General features: G+C 41.1%; 1 protein-coding gene across 2 annotated transcripts in view; it reads left to right on the forward strand.

Moving 5' to 3' along the window:
• LOC139935653 (E3 ubiquitin-protein ligase HERC2-like) overlaps window positions 1-20,357 on the forward strand; it is a 78,460-nt gene that overhangs the window by 4,291 nt on the left and 53,812 nt on the right. For both annotated transcript variants that reach the window (XM_071930138.1, XM_071930139.1), the window contains exons 6-26: window positions 848-1,108; window positions 1,768-2,059; window positions 2,970-3,134; window positions 4,131-4,346; window positions 5,365-5,516; window positions 6,324-6,484; window positions 7,025-7,138; window positions 8,257-8,428; window positions 9,157-9,421; window positions 9,830-10,030; window positions 10,710-10,938; window positions 11,941-12,235; window positions 12,677-12,873; window positions 13,578-13,733; window positions 14,171-14,341; window positions 15,081-15,287; window positions 15,737-15,828; window positions 16,268-16,921; window positions 17,415-17,625; window positions 19,220-19,377; window positions 19,809-19,982. In XM_071930138.1, coding sequence (XP_071786239.1) covers window positions 848-1,108; window positions 1,768-2,059; window positions 2,970-3,134; window positions 4,131-4,346; window positions 5,365-5,516; window positions 6,324-6,484; window positions 7,025-7,138; window positions 8,257-8,428; window positions 9,157-9,421; window positions 9,830-10,030; window positions 10,710-10,938; window positions 11,941-12,235; window positions 12,677-12,873; window positions 13,578-13,733; window positions 14,171-14,341; window positions 15,081-15,287; window positions 15,737-15,828; window positions 16,268-16,921; window positions 17,415-17,625; window positions 19,220-19,377; window positions 19,809-19,982 — 4,543 coding nt within the window. The remainder of the gene's footprint in view (window positions 1-847; window positions 1,109-1,767; window positions 2,060-2,969; window positions 3,135-4,130; window positions 4,347-5,364; window positions 5,517-6,323; window positions 6,485-7,024; window positions 7,139-8,256; window positions 8,429-9,156; window positions 9,422-9,829; window positions 10,031-10,709; window positions 10,939-11,940; window positions 12,236-12,676; window positions 12,874-13,577; window positions 13,734-14,170; window positions 14,342-15,080; window positions 15,288-15,736; window positions 15,829-16,267; window positions 16,922-17,414; window positions 17,626-19,219; window positions 19,378-19,808; window positions 19,983-20,357) is intronic.

The following is a 20,357-nucleotide window of genomic DNA, read 5'->3' on the forward strand; positions in this document are numbered from 1 at the left end:
TGATGCTGCTTGCACAAATGCGACAGGACCGCAAGATGACAAGCGCGCTATTATGTACGCGCGTTGAATATGAAATACACGTTTGAGGTTTTTTTATTGAACGCTCAGGCGATGCTGTTCGTTCAACTTACAAAATGGCCGCACAAACACATGCTGTGAGATGGCTGTTTTGTCAACTTAGAAAATGGCCGCCTGTGCACATGCCGGGGCGCGTATATAGGCCAGTGTGCCCTCTAGTTCTTATATATAACTCTATGGGTTTAGCGCAGTGAATTTCAAGTTTTGGTTGTGAAGTCATCAACAAGGTGTGTCTTCTGTGAGAGTAGAGGTTGATATTGTGTTTCAAAAAGCTTTTGGGGCGCCACAGCAATTAGTCCCTGGCAAACACTTAAATTTCAAACTCAATGCTTAACACTTAAAGCCATTGGACACTTTCGGTAAACAGTATTATCCAAGGCCCACACTTCTTGTATCACAATTTATATATAAAATAATAAACCTGTGAACATTTAGGCTCAATCGGTCATCGGAGTCGGGAGAAAAAAACGGGAAAACCCACCCCTGTTTCCGCACATTTCGCCGTGTCATTAAATGTGTTTAAAATAAATCCGTAGTTCTCGATATCGAGAATTGATAATTGTACTAATGTTTTCTCAAAAAGTAAAGCATTTCATGGAATAATATTTCAAGATAAGTCTTTCACCACTACCTTCTGTAAACCCTGTAAGTTATTTTTATTTTTGTTCTGTTCCGAAAGTGTCCAATGGCTTTAACACATGGATCTCAGGACTGAATAGAAATAAGATACGATATACTATTTTATCAGGTATTTTCCTCTCATGAACAGCCCTCAGAAACCGACAGAGAAAGCGACAACATCCCTGGCTCGTGTCGGTGCCCGTACTGCCCTCTCATTTGCCTTCGCTTTCCTGCGTAGAGCGTGGAGGTCAGGTGAAGATTCTGACCTCTGTGCCGAGCTCCTTCATGACGCCCTCGAGGCTCTGCGCTCCCTCCCTGAAGCCACGCTGTTCGATGAATCGTCAATCTCTAACGTCTGGGCGGAGGTGGTGCAGAAGGCTACGGATTTCCTCACTTCGGTTGTGGTTGGGTGAGTTTTTAGTATGACTATCAGTTTTAAGTGTGAGTTTTGAGTGTGAGTTTTGAGTATTGGTTTCAAGAATGGGTTTATAATATGTGTTTCGAGTTTCAGTATTGAGTGTCTGTTTTTGAGTGTGAGTTTCGAGCAAAGTTTTGGCAAGGATTTGGTAGAAGGGTGTCCATATTTGCTTGAAATTTATAAACTGGATGTCCAAATTGTTCACTTACAACACATTATACATGTAAATGTCGTCTTCTTATATAATGTTCCTTTGTTACCTCGCGGTGGTGCAATTTTGTGTGTTTTATCTATGCTATTTTTATCAATATTGTTATCTTGTAATGCCACATTATTCAGCTTCATGCTGCCAGTTGGTTTTTTAATAAAAATGAATGAAATGAACTAATGAAATGAATGACAGATAAAAAAGTGTGTACAAATTTAAAACCGGTTGTCCAACCTACACCCAGAGGCCCCTCTGACTAATACGATGGCTTAAAGTAAGACTTTCGAGTATGATTTTCAAGTACGAGTTTTGAGTATCAGTTTTGAGTGTCAAGTTTTAGTGTGAGTTTCAAGTTCGAGATTTGAGTACAAATTCCACCACCTGTGCTTTGTGAGTTCTTTTTCTGGATTTTATATTTCATTTCCAAATTTATCTTTACAAGGGACCTGAATGCTTGTGCAAGTGCCAAGGGAAACAACGACACCATCCCGATTCCAGACCAGCACAGTGCCCTCGCTCTACTATTAGAGCTCGCTGTCCAGCGCGGCACACTGAGCCAACTACTGAATGTGGTGCTGCTTCTCCTACAGCTGTGGGACAGCGGGAGGCTGGAACCAGACAACAGAACCAGCCCGCGGGGTACGACCGCGCCGCTCATGCCACTGCTGAGACGCTTCCAGGAGATTCCAAGTCCGAAGGGGAAGTTTACGATCGAGGGCAGCAACCAGGATGATGTGAGTAAATTCTGCACAGATTGATTAATATAAACACTAGCAGAGCTGCTAAAAAACTCTCCCTGACTCGGCAGAAGGTTCCCTGAAAATAAACCAATCTTTCCATGTTTTGATGAGCAAATTCTAAAATCTCCCTGAAACTTTTTCTATATTATGTTGAATGTAATTCTAAATATCTCCCTGATTGTTGAACTAAATCTCCCTGATTGCAAGATGTAAATGGTGGAAGCTCTGAACTAGTTACTGCCACCCAAGCAAGCCACAAAGTTTGATTGGCAGGGGGAGGGGTGTTGGAACTTCAGAACCTAGCACAGGCTATCGGCAAGACATCTGAAAGCCTGTTACAGCGCCGGATAGCTCCACTTTATCAGAGGATATAGATCTGGGTATGTCTGTACATTGTGCACATTTGAGTGGGGAAAAAAACCCAATTAGCCTCCGTGGCCTCTGTGTAGTTCAAGACCTGCAATGACCTTTTGAGGGACGCAGCAATAGACCCTTCCCATAAAATATGTAAATTGCACATAGCGCGTGCGCACTAATGTTTTGTTTGGCAAAATGAGGGAACATCGCGCTGTTTTGTACACGGCTAATGGCTGCGTGACGTAGACGCGATTGTGTGTATGCTTAGTGCACAACTATATGGCGTTTGCCAACCAATAGGGTATGTACGCATGCGTGAATGTGATTAGCATATTTCATGGGAAGGGTCCATTTTCCTCTGGTAAGGGCACCTCTATGAGAAAAATATAAATTTGTACAGGAACCTTGCAGAAGGCACCACAGTAAAAGCACATGGCACCATGGCAATTTCTGTGAATGTTGTGGGTTACTTCAAGGCCTGTTCAACATACCTGTAGAGTTACAGCAATATATTTGATTCCTTGTGTGTTTGATTCTTTATCTCTAGTACCTGACCACGTCTGGCGTCAGTTCCACGGAGTGTTTCCTTCGTTACTTGACTCTGCCGGATGACGATGATGCTTCTATAGATCTAAGACAGGCTGCTGTCATCATCATGTCGCACTTAGACCGACTCGCTGCTGCGTATATGCCAAGCCCAATATGCCAAAAGGTAAGCTCAAAAGTTTTCTGTTTGAATTCACATTTAAAAACATTCTTGTTTGTTTTTACGAATTCATGAAAGTAACTAATAGGAACACTCTTTGTTGTAAAAAAAAAAACAATCATTGCAGTTTCTCCAGTTTCACAATTTTAATATTTTGATTCTGGGCATAAGTTGAATAATAATAATAGTAATATTGAACATTTCTAGTCCACCATGTTTGTCAATGATGACACTGACACAAAAATAAGGACTCTGCTATACACAAAGACGACCAAAGGTCTAAAGCTACATGAATGATCCCTTTTTCCGAGTTGAAGTGGGACGCTACTCCATAATTACATAATTTAACAGGTTATTTATTTGAGTTATTTGTAAAGCGTTTAGAAATAGCTTTTTATTAGGCGCTATATAAACTGCAAGAAGATGGCCCGGCACGTGAAAAACAATGATCACCCAAAAGTTTATGAAATTTATACATAATGTAAAGATTATCTCAATTTGACATAAAGTAGTGTTAAATATTCTTAAACCACTAAGTATAGTGAGACGCTTGTTTTGGGGCTTACATTAATTATTTCTTGTCATTTTCTGAGATAAAACATTTTTACTCTGACACCATGTGGGGTGTCGTGGCCGAGCGGTTAAGAGCACCGAATTCAAGCTCTGCTGATTCTGTTCAGCAGAGTGTGGGTTCGAATCCCAGTCGTGACACTTGTGTCCCTGAGCAAGACACTTAACTATTATTGCTTCTGTCCACCCAGCATGCCCAGGGGTAAATGGGAACCTGTGAAGGCAGAGATGGTTCTTGTGATTGATTTAGCCGAGTAGCGCATTTGTTGCACGAGGCTGTATACTCCCCAGGGAGCTGAGATGGTTTAAGGAGTGAATTAAGGCCCAGTGACCAGGGGTAATATCTTGAAGCGCTTTGAGACACCCGTTCTGGAGTGAAAAAGTGCTATATAAACTCAAATATTATTATTATTATGTTATCTCACTAAACAGGGTCCAGTCATACCAATCGGCCAGGAGGTATGGTCCAGCAAGTCACTCCCTCACACTAAGAACCCACCCAGTGGGTTCCAGAATGCAGTCAGCCCGCCGGTACCCATGCCGTCAATCAGTAACCTGGGTGTCGTTCAGATCGCTTGTGGAGAGATCGCAACCTTGATTCTGACTCGCACGGGAAAAGTTTACGTACAGAAGAAAGAAGAAGAGCAGGTGAGAGGTTTTCTTTTTGTCTTTAAAGGCACTGGACACTGTTGGTTATTACTCAAAATAATTGTCGGCATAAAAACTTACTCGGTACAAGTAATGGAGAGCTGCTGATAGTATAAAACATTGTGAGAAACCGCTCCCTCTAAAGTACAAGTGTTTGTAACAGTAGTAATTTCCCACTCGAATATTGAAGACTTTAAGCCAAAGCCTTTTTTAGGGGGAATCTGAAAGCACAACAAATTGTGCATAAAGGGTGGTTTTTCTTTCCTTGTTCTCTTGCAACTTCGATGACCAATTGAGTCCAAATATTTACAGGTTGGTTATTTGATGTATATGATGGGATACACCAAGTGAGATTACTGGTCTTTGACAATAACCAAAGGTATCCTGTGCCTTTTAAAAATTAAAAATGAAAAACAACAGTTCTTCATTTATTTTCTTTTTGAAAATATCTGAAAATCTGCTGTTAAATTAACCCTCCTACTGTTTGACCAGTCATTATCATCCTCTACAGTTTTGAACAATAAAGATTCCATGCACAACGTCACGCCAGAGGTGTTTATCCCTCATCATGTTTGGAAGATCCACGATTTCAGCCTTCGTATCTCTCCCGATCATGTCGATGTAGTTGAGTGGTCTAGGTCCTCTATTAGGGCACAGCAGTCTCCAATATAACACGTCAGGAATGACAAGGGCCCAATTTCATGGCTCTGCTCACCGTAAGCACAGAATCGGCGCTTACGGAAGCAGGGAATTCTGTGCTTACGGCAAGCATATTTCACGGGTTAGCGGTGAATTTGGGCTTCTGCGCATGCGTACTTCACGCTTACTAGGCATTCTACGCTTACAAGGCTAGCACAGAAGTTCGGCGCTTGCACCTAAGCGGGGAATCGTGGTCGTAAGCGCAGAATTCGGGGGTAAGCAGAGCCATGAAATTGGGCCCTGGTCTTTGGCACGAAAGCAGTGACCTGATAAAAATAAACTAACAAGCGTTGTGCCCTGACTTCATTTCTAATTTCAGTTCCTGGAACTCATTGAGAACCTGACTAACAAGGACGTGATCCAGTTGGCTGCCAACCCAGCCGGCAAGCACTACTTGGCACTGACAGCAAACGGCGAGGTGTACTCCTGGGGAAATGGGGAGAATGGCGAGCTCGGACATGGAGACAAAACGTATGAATAACTTGTCAATTCTTCTTGAAACATACAGGAGACTTTTGGGGACTTTGGGTGGCAGATTTGCCTGATAAAAATCATGAAGAAATAATAATATTATGACTTTACCCATACACTGATGTGCAAGTGCACTGTATACTTGGTACTTTTCAGAGTTCTGTGAGCAAATTACAGGCATATTACTTAATGGGATTCGAACCCATTGCCTTTGCCATCTATTCAATAATAAAAAACAGACCGTTATTATTACGACCTCTTTTATAGCACCGGCATCACATAATCAGCAAAAATGCTCCCTTGCAATATTTGCATTTTAATTACTATAGTTTTGAGAAATGAGTTAAAAAATTAGTTTTCATCTCGCAAGTCAAAATTTTGATGTTTGAAAATAGGAAAGCGTAAGTATTTTTAATATTCTTTTTCATGACCCTGATGATCGATTATAGCTTAAACTTTCACAGGTTTGTTATTTCATGTAGATACTGGTCTTTGATAACATTGATCATGCTTTTTAAGATGTCTATGCTTTTAGTGGTATAAACTAGAACCTCAGACTGGAAGTATACGTAAGAGGTATGCCGTAGCACCATGTGAAAATCTCTCCAGAGGATTTTTGGTTCTAAAAAAGAACTGGTGGTTGATAACTCAACCACTGGTTTCTTTTAGAACCAACACTTCTCAAAAGAGATTTTGTCATGGTGCTACCGCAATCCTCTCTTATTTGTTCTAATTGCTCTCGTCGATTCTTTGTTCAACCCCCAAAATAATATTATCAATGTTAAATTATTCCTATTTTGCCACTAGTTCTTGCGAGGAGCCCACGTTAATCAAGAGTCTGCTTAGCACTAAGGAATCATCTCGCCGTGTTGTGTACATAGCTGCAGGCAGCGGCTACAGTGCTGCTATCACCAATCTGGGTGTGCTGTATACATGGGGTGCAGGAAGCTATGGACGACTCGGACATGGTATGTAAAGATTAACTTTAGGTTTGAAAATAGTTCTTAAGGAGACAAGCAGAGTATACTTTTTGAAACAGTCGAGACCACAACGGCTCTTTTCAGAGCCAACACTCCAACAAAAGAGATTATGATTGTACCCGCAAGTTTACTATTTATTTATAGTTAATTCTTATTTTAGGTTTGTTGTTTTCCCCTTCTCTGAAGTTTGTTGAGAAGTAATAGTAATAATAATAATAATAATAATAATAATAATAATAATAATAATGGAGTCTTATAAAGTGCTGGTAAAATAAAGGAACAGAAAACACCGGTCAACATTTACTTCAAAAGGGTGATTTTTTAGATCAGTTTCAAATGAAGATGTTGTATCAGCAGTCCTGATGTGGTAAGGAAAACTATTCTACACTTTTCCCGCATGTACTGTATACTCTAGGAAAACATTCACGCCCACCATGATTGATTGATTGATTGATTGATTGATTGATTGATTGTTTGTTTGATTGATTGATTGATTGATTGATTTTGATCCTTGTTTTGGTTCTTCAGGTAACAACGATGCTCGTCTAACGCCAACTCAAGTATCACCATTGAAGGGACAGCTCATCAAACAGGTTGCCTGTGGTTCTCAAGACGGACAGACACTTGCTGTAACAGACACAGGTCAGATGTTTTTTCCAATTACTTTTCAACAGGCCTATCAGTAACTATTGTTACTGATTTCAGTCCAAGATTAGTCATCATTAACAACAATGGGGGAAGGTTAAGTAAGGGAATTTCTAACTTACGGAACTTTAGGAATGTCGGGCTCTGAAGTTAGACTTTGTCTATTTGTGCCCCCTTGAAGTGTCACACCAGTTCTCAAGTTTCATTGGAATGTTGGCCCAATGTTTGTTGAGCAAACTCTTGAAAATGTTCAATGACTTAGCATTATCTAATTGAGAGGGTAAGCTGTTCCAGTCATTTACTACACGCTGGGAGAAGAACTCATTTCTTACTCTAAGACGTGACCTGCTCTTGAAGCTATGACCCCTGGTTTTTGATACTGAAGTTCAAAGAATTGTGTGGTGTCATTGTTATCAACGCCTGATAGCATGCGAAAAACCTGTATCACATCTGCTCTCCTCCTCCTGAAGAATTCTGAGAACATCAGAGAAAAAATTCCAAGCAGTAACTGCCAAGGGCATAAATATGCTAAGTGACAACAAACAGGGCAGTTAGGTTGGTTTAGTGGTTTCTGTCCCTGCTTTTTGTGGACCCCGGTTCAAGCCCGGACCGGAGCCTTGCATGTGGATTGGTTTTTCAGTCTTCATTGTCATTGTCTTTTGACAGGGATGTGATTTCTCTATTTTTAAGGGTGTTGTTTTTGGGAGGGGGGGGGGTTAAAAGTCAAATTCGTAAAAATTGATAAAACCATATAATAACGCCCCAGATTGCAGAATAGGGCTTTTGAAACCAAAAGATAAATGTTTATATTGGGCTTCATGCTCGCAAATTTTCAAGCTCGCATGCTTTCGTCCTTTGCACTCAGAGTTCAGGTTTTGTTTCTCAACAGCCTATCACATCCTTCTCTACAAAAAGTTGGTGTGATGTTTCCATTAGGGTGCTTTGCTGAGTATATAATTCAGATTCGGATTCAGAAACTTGCTGAGCAGAAACAGGTTACCAGTGAGAAGTCCATATGATTAACTTAGTCTTTGACTGGTTCCTTACAATTGTTGCTATTCAAATTGGTCCAGCCATGTGATTTTTATTTCTGTCCTTATCTTTGAACCCCCTAGGTCTTGTGTATTCGTGGGGCAATATGGATTATGGGCAGTTGGGGCAGAAGGAACGAGAAGCGCCCAAGTCGCCCAGAGTCGTGTACAAGCTCCAGGATCAGAATGTCTGCAAGGTGAGCTGCGGAGCTCGTTTCTCCCTGGCCTTGACCGAGACTGGAACGGTCTGGATATGGTGAGTTGCAACAGTCAGCTTAAGCTGTCTTGTTTTTGGTTTTTGATTCTTACATGCATTAAATACTGGCTTTAGCTACAGCTATGGCTAGTGCATCTTCTTTAAGATCATCCCTGCTAGCCAATAGACAAAGACGTAGTCAGAGTCACTGAATAAAAGACTATAAGACTGTCCAAAGATACACATTTCTCACTTGCAAGAAATGCTGGCTTTAGCTACTGCTCTGGTTGGTGCATTTTTATTTTACCTTAAAGGCACTGGACACTATTGTCAAAGACTAGCCTTCATAGTTGGTGTATCTCAACATATGCATAAAATAACAAACATGTGAAAATTTGAGCTCAATCGATCATCGAACTTGCGAGATAATAATGAAAGAAAAAACACCCTTGTCACTTGAAGTTGTGTGCATTTAGATGGTTGATTTCGAAACGTCAAGTTCTAAATTTGAGGTCTCAAAATCAAGTTCGTGGTAAATTACTTCTTTCTCGAAAACTAAGGCACTTCAGAGGGAGCCGCTTCTCACAATGTTTTGTACCATCAACCTCTCCCCATTAATCTTTACCAAGTGAGGTTTTATGCTAATAATTATTTTGAGTAATTACCAATAGTGTCCACTGCCTTTAACATCAACTCTGCTAGCCAGTAGCCTCATTCATAGCACAATGCACTCCAAGTCTGACTATTGGATATCTAACGGACATGTTTATTCACTTCTTCAATCACAGGGGACGTGGTGACGACAATCGACTAGGCCAACCCACCGATGACTCCTACCGCTTACCCAAGCTAGTCGAAGGTCTCCAGAGCAAGAAGGTCGTGGACATAGCAGCGGGCCAGAGGAACTTCCTGCTGCTGACGGATACCGGGGAGTTATACTACGGCCTGATTACTCAATCTAGTGTAGCGGCCAAGGGCAGCAAGGCGGAAATCTTTGCAGTTTCTGCACTAGAGGGAAAGGCAATTAGCGGGATTGCTTGCAGCTACACCAATGTAAGAGAGGGATTTTTGTATGATTTGTTTGTTTACATGTTTGCTAGGTTGATTTTCCCTTTAAGGGAACTCGGCACACTCCCACAAAGGGATATAAACACCAAGCTGGCAACAGCCAATTTCTCTTCGAACCCACAAGTTGTGATTGAAAGTCCTGCAGTCTAACCATTGGACCACAGTTGATCTTGGGGGGTTTGTTACACAATGCAAGTTTTACAGGCAACTCAGAAGCAACAAGGGAGAGTTTAATATCATGAGTGTGACTTTTTTAGCCAATCACTCTTTCTTTTTTTATGTTCATCCTGGATAAAGTGTAGAGGGTGCTCTATAAAGTGAACCACGCATTAAGTCCATCCTAAGTATATATTTAGGTTAGTATAAATTGAAGATACTTTTTTATTTGAACAGAGTTTTACTTGGACGTCCAGCGGTAACTGGTCAGTCGGACTGAGTGTTCCGTTCAGTGTCCACGTAACAAAGTCAACCTTTGAGCAGCTGGACGGCCTCCTGGAGCGTGTTTGCGAGGGTCTGGATGGACTGAGCGACTGGCCACCACCTCAAGAGAAAGAATGTATGGCCGTAGCTGGCCTTAACCTCCTCAGACTTCAGGTAATAGTGCAGTAACTGCGTCCCTTAAAGGGAAGGTATTTGTTTGGTAATCGCTCTAAAAATGAATAGCATTAAAAAGTTTCTTTTGAGAAACGTTTCTCAGATTGTGTATTCCAATCAAGGATTTATTCTTCCTTTGTGGACATAACCAGTTACAAAAAACCAAAGGTGTACGTTCCCTTTAGCAAATAAGCAAATAGTGCTAGCAGTGTACATGTACATCATATCACAGTTTGGTTGGTTTACATGATGAGTACAATGTGTTAGGTGTTTGTATCAATCTTATAATTTGTTCTGTACCTTTTTGCATAAAGGTGTACACCCCAGGGAGGCAACTGCCCTCCCTAATTCAGGCCAAACAAAGGGGGCAAGTATGATCACAACAAGAAGACAAAGAAAAGAATGGGGAAAGCAAAACAACTTTTTACCCAGTATTAAAAATTTGTATTTATATTTTTATCTGTGTCAAATATAAAGGCAAATCAACCCCTTGGCATAAAGCATGCCTTTTAATAGTTCGTTGGGAAAAACTCTGAGCCTTTCTGCGAGTAAAAATTCATGTCTCTGATACAAATACAGTCTGGCTTGATTAATTTTGAACTTACTGGAAATTGTAAAACTAAGAGTAGAAGGATTTTAAAAATAAATTTAATTGAAAGCATGTGTGATTTCTCATCAGCTCCATGCTGCCATAGCTCACGGAGAAAACGCCGAGAAGTTAGGACTTGGTCTCGGCGGCACACTTCTCTCCAACCTCAAGCAGCGGGTAGTGGACTTGGCCAGCAATGCCGGTGTCATACCTACAGTACAGGTAGCGGCACAGTCCACTCTGCAGACGGGATGGTCCATGCTTCTGCCTACGGCTGAGGAGAGAGCAAGGGCGCTGTCTGCGTTGCTGCCGAGTGGTGGTAAGTGGAATGAGCGATTTGTGTCTTTGAAGATCTCCTGTTGCTCTTTTTAGGAGTAGGATTTTTTTTTTTTTTTAATGGGGGTTGCTTTTTAGAATTACGTTTTGGTGAAAAGAATTGTTATTTAACCCTCCTACTGTCAATAGTGTCCACCATTTTTTTGAATGGTAGGCAAACTATGCCACTATGCTGGCCTGCAATCCTGTATCATGTAGACAGTCAACCCTTCTACTGTTTGACCATTCAATAACATACATTGTGTTTTTGAATGATGGACAAATACTGACAACCTGTAGTGGTTTGGTGATTGACGACACAGTACACAGTCAACCCACCTACTGTTTGACCATTTAATATCGTCCACTGTGGTTTTGAATGATAGATAAACTATGCTAGCCTACACATGAAATGATGTGGTAAATGCATCCACACAGTACAAAGTCAACCATCCTACTATTGACCATTCAATATCATCAACTGTGGTTTTGAATGACAGATAAACTATGCTGTCTTACAAAATGAAATGATGTGGTAAATGCATCCACACAGTACACAGTCAACCCTCCTACTTTCTGACCTTTCAATATCGTCCACTGTATTTTTGAATGATAGACAAACTATGCTACGTAGCCTACAAAATGAAATGGTGTGCTGAATACATCCACTCAGCGCATGTACACAGCTGATTCTTTGCAGTTTTGCAACCATTGTAGGTCATTAGCTTGTCATAAACGACTGACGTCCTAAATGACCACTTGAACCAGTAATCAAGTTCTTTATAGGTAATAGGCTATTATAGAAGTCCTAGGTCCTATTGACCACTGGGAACTCATGATCATGACATTGGTCCTAGGCCAAGGTCTCACAACTGGGTTGACTGTAATTAATCCTCAATCAAAAGTCTCTCTCTTTAGCTACGTACCTCAATTATTACTTTGACCAAACAATATGATGAAGTCGCCAGGGTTTGAAGTAATTTCAACACAAGTTATTTTTCTTTAGGAGGTGAGAGTGTCTCCATGACCCCTGGTCGACGCTTCATGATGGACCTCTTAGTTGGGAGTCTCATGGCCGACGGAGGTCTTGAATCGGCTCTGGATGCTGCCGTTCACTCCGAAGTCAGAGAACTGGAAAGTCAGAAGGAGAAGGACATCGCCGAACCTCCTGGCGGCTTGGAGGCAGTGAAAGGAGGGGGAGGAGTGGACGGGGAACAGCGGGACAAGAGGACAGAGGATAGTGGGAGCAAGGACATCAGTTCCAGTATCCCACTTCTGCAACTAGTCCAACAACTACTCAAGTATGCTATATCCTGTGTAACATATTGCACTGCAATGTTTCAAATTTGATTCTGTTTGTTATTTTTAAAAATAATTTCACGACTTTTTGACAAGCCTTTGGGACTACCTAGAAAGGAAGTAAGACTCACCTACAAAACTACTTTGTTTTTTATTTGGGTTGTGACTAAATCAAGGCCTTGGTGGTCGAGTTGGCCTCATGCTTTCTTACCTCCCGGGTTGAATCCCACCGAGGGCACTATGTGGATTGGGTTTTCAGTCTCTACCTGACTGCATAATTTTCCAGGGTTTTCCTCCCACATCTAAATATGAAACTTCCTTCCTTGTCTTCTCTCCTTGGGGGTTCTTGGATAGTACAGTGATTAAGTTTGCTTTTCTGAGAATCCTCGGCTTCACAACCAGAAAAAAATAAAAATGAAACACCTGTTTTTCTAATCTTACAGGAATGCCTCTTCCATCACCTTGTCCAAGCTTCACGAGTTGTCAGTGGATTTCAGTAAGAGCGACCCGCCACCCAGCATGGTCAAGAATGAGAAGTCCACATCCATGGAGCTGCTGCTCAAGTTCCAACGGCTGCTGATTTGCTTTCTCTTTCCATTTGACACTCAGCGTCGTAAATCTGCTTGCGGCCAAGCAACATGTAGGTTCAGATTATTGAAACTTTGCTTAAAGGGTCTATGCACTTTTTGTAGGACAAAAAACACAATGCCCACAGATTTACACTAAACTTACACAGTTCGAATATAATGATAGTAGAAAGCTTCCCTGAAAATATTACTTGCTGAGGTGCTGTAGTTTTTGAAAAATGAGTAAAACAATGTCATTAAAATACTTTTTGTCTCAGTGATCATGAGACGAAAATTACTTTAGCATGTAAAAACGTATTTTCATGACTTTTTTTACTCATTTCTCAAAAAACTACAGCACCTCAGCAACTAATATTTTAAGCAACGCTTTCTACTATCATTATCTTCAAACGGTGTGAGTTTAATGTAAATCTGTGGACATTGTGTTTTGTGTTACAAAAAGTACCAAAATCCTTTAAACTCTTCTCAACAAAGTTCTGACTTTTTTCCAATAGACCTTTTTCTTTGATCAACCCCAAATGATTTCAAATTTGCAACTTTAGTTTCCCTTGTGGTTTACTATTTGATGTCATCCTACTTAAGGTACATCAACAATTTGCATTGTGAAAAAAATAGTGCAAAGGTCATGGTTTTGAATCCCATCTGAGTAATTTTCCTGTACATTGGTGTACGGGGAAAAACAAATTGTATTCAACAAAATTGTTTTGATGTTGTGCTAAAAATTACAACAATTTGTTGTGTTTTTTTTTCCTTTAAGCTGCGGAGACACTTGGCGCCATTTCTCTTCTGAAGAAGTACATCAGTCTACTCTCTGCTCACATCCATGACGTCCTCCCGGCTGCATCAGACCTTGCATCCCGTAGTCCCAAACAATTCTCCACTGTGGCTAGCATCATTGAGTCTGATCTATCAGGTAATACTAATTAAAGTTCTATTAAAAACGTCAACAAAAAACTGTGAAAATTGAAAACAAATCAGACAGTTTAGCCCCTCAGCTCACCTACACTTAATTTCTCTGCATGTGTTGAGCAAATAGTAGCTTCTCGTGTCAGTTTCAAACTTGCACAATCCAAATTTGGATTCTTCTATGTCATTACACAACACACGGGACCAACGTCCCATCCGAAGGACGAAGCAATGGTTAAGTGTCTTGCTTAAGGACACAAATGTCACGACAGGGACTTGAACCCACACTCTGCTGATCAGAAACACCAGAGTTTGAACTCCCACTTGTTTAATAATCACTTATAACTGTGTTTACATCGCATGTTTAAACAGTGCCATGTGATGTAAGAATGGAGAAATTGTCCCCGGCTATTATGAATGTCATTATCATTATCTTCCTTGCAGGTGTTCTTTTCCCTGAACTCATCACTAGTCTAGTTCTTCTCCAAGTCAAGCATCGTTCTGTCCCGCTTAGTGAACTCTCTAGTCTAATCGATCTACTGGAAGCCTTTAACCGACTAGCACCAGGCATGGATAAGGAGGATGCTGAAGACCTGGCGTGGTCAGGTTTGAGAGGTTAGTTACCACACCTTTTCTCAAGTATAACTAGGCGGAAAAGTTGGACTGCTCTGAAATTTGATGAAAATAGTGAATCTTGCTGTTTTATGATTTTGTGAAAAATATTGAAAGATTTTGTCATCAAACAAAATGAAAATTTCATCGTAATTACTTCCATATTAATGAAATTTTTTACTCTTTTCTTGCCTCATGAAAAAATTGCAGTAGATGCAGTTTTGTACTACATTTATACCATTTATAAATGTATCAGTAATTTAAAATGTGAAATAATTTGCACCATTTCGAAAAAGTCAAACTTTGATAAAAGTTAGACTGAATATACCAACTTTTTTGTAACAACATTATTTTTCATTTGGGATAAACAAATTTTGTTTGTGTTATCCCTACAGTTCAGCACCGATACTCAGTACTTTCCCATATTGCTATAGACCATATTGAATAACCCCTTTTTGCTATAAAAAGTCGCCATCTTGTAAGGCAAACCGTATGCGCGTCCAAAAGCGTACATCATCGAAGCACGCAGCACGCAACATTCCCGGTTTGATTTCTACAGCACATGCACGCACACACACGCACGGTCACAGACGCCATCTTGTTGGTCGGATATTTGAGCCGCGTGACGTCATACTAAAAACGGTTTATTGTGGGATTCAAACCCGCGATGTGAAGACACGTCCGATGCAGGACATATCCAAATGACCTTTTGATTGGTTTGTTTGGAATCATTTTATCTCAGCAGGACTATCTGGTATAGCAACGTCCAACGATGCTGGTTCCAACGTCCCCCAGACTCCTGATGATGTCCCACTGATACGCAAAGCAGACCTTGAGAACCATAATAAGGATGGTGGGCTGTGGGTGGTCATCAATGGCAAGGTGTACGATCTGAAAGACTTCCACTGTAGTGCGCCGTGCGGCAAAGATAAACTGCAACAATATGCAGGTTAGTTGATTGGAGACCTTTTCACACTACTCTATTCCCCTGGGAAATAACGACTGGCCTTTTCACAGTATGATCACTTTACCACCGGTCTGCCCCGACAAATGGGCATACCCCGGGGGATAGGCACCCCTGGGCCGGAGTAGGGGTAAGCGGTAAAACCTTAGGGTATTCTTGAGACGTACAACCGGAACCCTGTGGACGGCCACCTATGCAAGGGGTCTGTTTGTAAATATCTTTCTCCTGAAGACGAGTGTCGCGGCCACACCAGTTTTTTTTTTTTTTTTTTTTTTTTCAGAGCCAAAAAAAAAAAAAATGTTTTATACTTAGTTGTACCCGCAAGTTTACTATTCATAGTTAATTTGTTTCTTATTTGCCACGCCATGCAAAGCTTCAAAAACCACTTTAAATTGTTGTTGTTTTCAACAATTTCCGCCTATTTTCCCTCACAGCCAAGGATGCAACGGAGGAGTTCCAGAGTGTGGGCCATTCTGCTGAAGCCATTCTCATGATGGAAAGTTTCTTCGTTGGGATCTATGTTGGGGTAAGTTAAGTTTCAAATCCTAAAGTCACTCTGCTTGACAGAAGTACCAAAGCTTGAGTCCAGTACGCTTGACACTCGGCTTGACTGTTGAAATTGACATGTTGCTGATCAGAGACACACGGGCCCAATTTCAAAGATCTTTCAAAAATTCTATGCTTATGATTACCATTCTCCGCGCCTAATTTCTGCTCTAGCTGTGTAAGCGACTAATGCCTAGTAATGTGAAGTATGCGTGTGCAAAAGCTAAAATTCCCTGCTTACCTGTGATAAAAAGGCTGGACTTAAGCATGGAGTTACCTACATGTACTTCCGTAAGCGCTGATTCTTTACTTATGGTAAAGCAGAAACATGAGATTGGGCCCAGAGCTTGAGTCCAATGCTCGGCTATGCTACACTGTTATTTGATTAACTAACTGTTCTCCCATCTTTTTACTACCAGCCTGAAGAGGACATCATCATCCCATCGATCAACACCAGTTGCTCCTCGTCTCCTCTCATCGATGCTGAGCGTGCCTTGGGTCTACTCATCGGTCTCAACTCCTGCCACCAGGCCTGCGGACACTCCCTCCACCCACTAGAGGTGGACTACAAGAACTGGCTCCAATCGCCTCTCTTCAGCGGAGGGCTCCAGCTGAGTCAGCGCCCCAACGCCTTAGACCGCGACGACCGTGGATCCAACACTTCTACTCCCGCGACGACCCCCGTCCAAGCACTGAAATACGAAGACAACCAAAAGTACTTTGCCCGGTCGGCGTCGTTAGCGGATGCCGCCCGCCCGTTTCTGCAAGCTTTAGCGGACGGACGGCTTCAGGATAGTGGAGTGAAGGCGTTTCTGAGTCAGTGCGATCGCTATTGTCGTCTTCACCATATGATCGCGCCGCTAGAGTTCCCGATGTCCCACCCCATCGAGGTGGCCGGTAGGTTGCTGATGGCGTGTATCTTGAAGCATCACGACCTGGGGCATGCTGCGTTGGGGCTGGTGGAACACGGCGGACAGGGGGACGGTCTGGGTCATGTACGACATGCTGCCATGCCGAAGTCCATCTCTGAAGTGTGCAGAGTGGTCTACCAAACGAAACGCTCACTCATTAAGGTATGACTAATTAGTATCAATTCAACTTTATCCATAAATATTGCATAGTCTTGAGATGGCAGCACCATGGCTTTGGAACTCCCTACATGAAACTATGAAACTTATAAATTCCCTTGGCATTTTCGGGAACAGTTTAAAATCCTGTCTGCATTTTATTTACTCTATTTTTTCTACTTATGTGATCCTACTTTATTTATTAATTTTTGCTCCTTTTTGCTGGTGCTTTAAAAGTTTTCATTATTATTTTCATTATTATGAGAAATCTTTTTTGACAATCACTAGAGCACACTAGTCAAATATTGAGAATAACCAACCATGCCCAATTTTATAGAGCTCCTTAAAGACACTGGACACTATTGGTAATTGTCAAAGAAAACAGCCATGTGAAGTCAAAATTTGATTCGCATTCACAGGAATTGTGAACCGGGCTTTAGGCAATTTCTCAGAAAAACATGATATTTTGTTATTAATTTTAATTTTAACTTATTAACAGACTCGTCAAGATCTTTGCCACTCCTACGAGGAAGTCTGTACTCCAGTCATCCAGCGTTGCCGTTTCTTGTTCAATGAGCTCCGCCCAGCGATCGGCAACGAAGTGTCCGCTCTGTCTAGACTTAAGATCCTCAGTACCCCACCAAGATGGAAGCAAGTCGTCACCAAGATGATCCGACAACGCCGGGCTGCTGCAGCTGCTGCAGTTAATGGTAAAACATTTTTCAATTCATTAAATAATAAACAACAAGGGAAATTGAGTGGGAAATTTTTAAATTAAATTTGGTTTAAAGGCAGTGGACACTATTGGTAATTACTCAAAATAATTATATCTTGGTAACGAGTAATGGGGAGAGGTTGATAAAATAAAACATTGTGAGAAACGGCTCCCTCTGAAGTAATATAGTTTTCGAGAACGAAGCAATTTTCCATGAATTTGATTTCGAGACCTCTGATTTAGAATTTGAGGTCCCAAAATCAAGCATCTAAAGGCACACAACTTCGTGTGACAAGGGATTTTTTCTTTCATTATTATCTCGCAACTTCTACAACTGATTGAGCTCAAATTTTCAAAAAACTGTGAAGACTGGTCTTTGACAATTACCAATAGTGTCCAGTGTCTTTAAACAAAGACAAATTGACTAAAGCAGGATTTTGTTCAACCAGAAAATTATTTTAAATATGCAAGATGATCATACAGCACCGTGCTGCTGTAATACACTGCTGTCGAGGGTAAAATATTCCTTAAATTACCATGTAACAGATAATAATGGTTAAATTTATTAATTTTTGTTTAGAAAAGGGAAAAAATATGTAACCCAAAATAAATTTTGATATTCACTGCTCTAGTAAATTTTTATTGTTTGATACCTGCTCTTGTAAATTTGTCTTGTTCAAATCTTGCTCTAGTCAATTTTACCTGTTCAACCCTTAATAATTTATTGGTGGAGTTTCAGTAAAATTTCACCACTGGAAGGAGTTGTGTTTAAACTTTCCTTGCTTGGAGTGGCCGAGCAGTCTAGTGCACTGTTTTCAATATGTGTCATTCACAGAGTGTGGGTTTGAATCCTGGTCAGGCTGGTCACAATGCTTGTTGTTCTTGGGCATGTTGTTCATACTTTACCAAAATTGCTTTGTCCTTTGGATGGGACGTGCCCCATAAGTCACATGCACTGAATCAGATAGAACCTGTAAACTTAACGCTGAAGTGTAGGGTTTAGTAGGAAATTAAAGGAACACGTTGCCTTGGATCGGACGAGTTGGTCAAAACAAAAGCGTTTGTAACCGTTTTTTATATAATGCATATGGTTGGAAAGATGTTTTAAAAGTAGAATACAATGATCCACACAAGTTTGCCTCGAAATTGCGTGGTTTTTCTTCTACTGTGCGAACTAACACGGTCAGCCATTTATGGGAGTCAAAATTTTGACCCCCATAAATGGCCGACGTGTTAGTCGACGAGGTAAAAGGAAAACCACGTAATTTCGAGGCATGTTTGTGTGGATCATTGTATTCTACTTTTACAACATCTTTCTACCCATATGCATTTTATAAAAAACTGTTACAAACGCTTTTCAAAGACCAACTCGACCGATCCAAGGCAATGTGTCCCTTTAAGACTGGGCCCTAATTGGCGATCAAGGTTGTGGCTGTTGCTAATGCTGTTCCATGCATGTTCACATCACAATCCATTAGTAGCCGCAGCCACCAATTTACGCAAGGCCTGAGAAACAACGCTAATGCTCTGACGCTATGGTTTTCATAATGTAAAAACTAAAATTATGGGGGTTTTTGTCTTTATTTAAGCTTCTGCTAAGGAAGAGAAGGGAACGAGGGATATAAAAGTCAAGACAGAAGGAGGAGAGATGGAGGGTGAGGAGGCTGGAGCCGTTGGTGGAGTGGGCGTGGTTCGAATCTTTGCCAAGCAGCAGCCAAAGTCAGAGAAGAAGTCGGCCAAGGAAAAGGTTTGTTCCAAAACTGTGCAAAAAAATATTTAAAAAAAAATGACATTGAATTTGACCTTATGACTAGCGCAAAAATTTGTATTTGTTTATGTTGTCCGGTGACGTCATTTTTCAAGTTGCGGTCTGAAAGAGTATAAAGTAAAATGACTCAGACACTTTTTAATGTCAGGTTAGAGACTTTTTCTCCCACTTAATTAGTCTATCTGTTTGAAAATGAGTATATCGCAAAATTTAAAAAGACTCTTTTCTGGCCTTGAACTTTGCTCTTGAAGAGGCAAACAATCTTCCTCTGGTAAGGGGCATTTCTATGAGGAAAATGTAATTTTGTTTTGGAACTTTGCATAAGGGTAGCACAGCAAAAGCACTGCTATTGTGCCATGGGTTATTTTGAGACATGCCTCTTTAATTTCTTGGACTTGTTTCTTGTGTAGGATTCATGGCGAGCTGTCGTCAGTGCAATCACCAGCGCTCGTAAGTTCAAGTGGTTACGCCAACGTATGACGGGGGCTTCCACACAGACAGCCCTGATGAGTCAGATCGTAGAGTTTGCTGTCAATGATACCAACATGGACTTGGAGAAACTCAGGAGGATGCTGTATTGTCAGGTAAGCCAGGGGTATAAATTGGTACCTGCAGGGGTAGAGGTTGATATTGTGTTTGAAACAGCCTTGGGATGCCTCAGTAGCCAGGGCTGTTTACTCCCCTAGGGAGCTGAGAAATACTGAAGGAATGTTATTGGCCCAAAGACCAGGGCACTAATGTAAAGATAGATCTATAGACAGATAAAATGGTTTATTAAAAAAAACTGTCCTCGCAGCACAAAGGCTGAATTACAACAATTTTACATGTATGGGCCTGTTTCTTGCCTAGGATTCTTGGCCAGCTGTCGTCAGTGCAATCACCACCAATGATTGTATCTTGATGATTGTTTCCCTGTTTACTAGATGCTATCCCTACAAACGTTCTTGACGAAAAACGGG

This window comes from Asterias amurensis, chromosome 4 (genome assembly GCF_032118995.1).
Source record: "Asterias amurensis chromosome 4, ASM3211899v1".
Classification (NCBI taxonomy): Eukaryota; Metazoa; Echinodermata; class Asteroidea; order Forcipulatida; family Asteriidae; genus Asterias; species Asterias amurensis.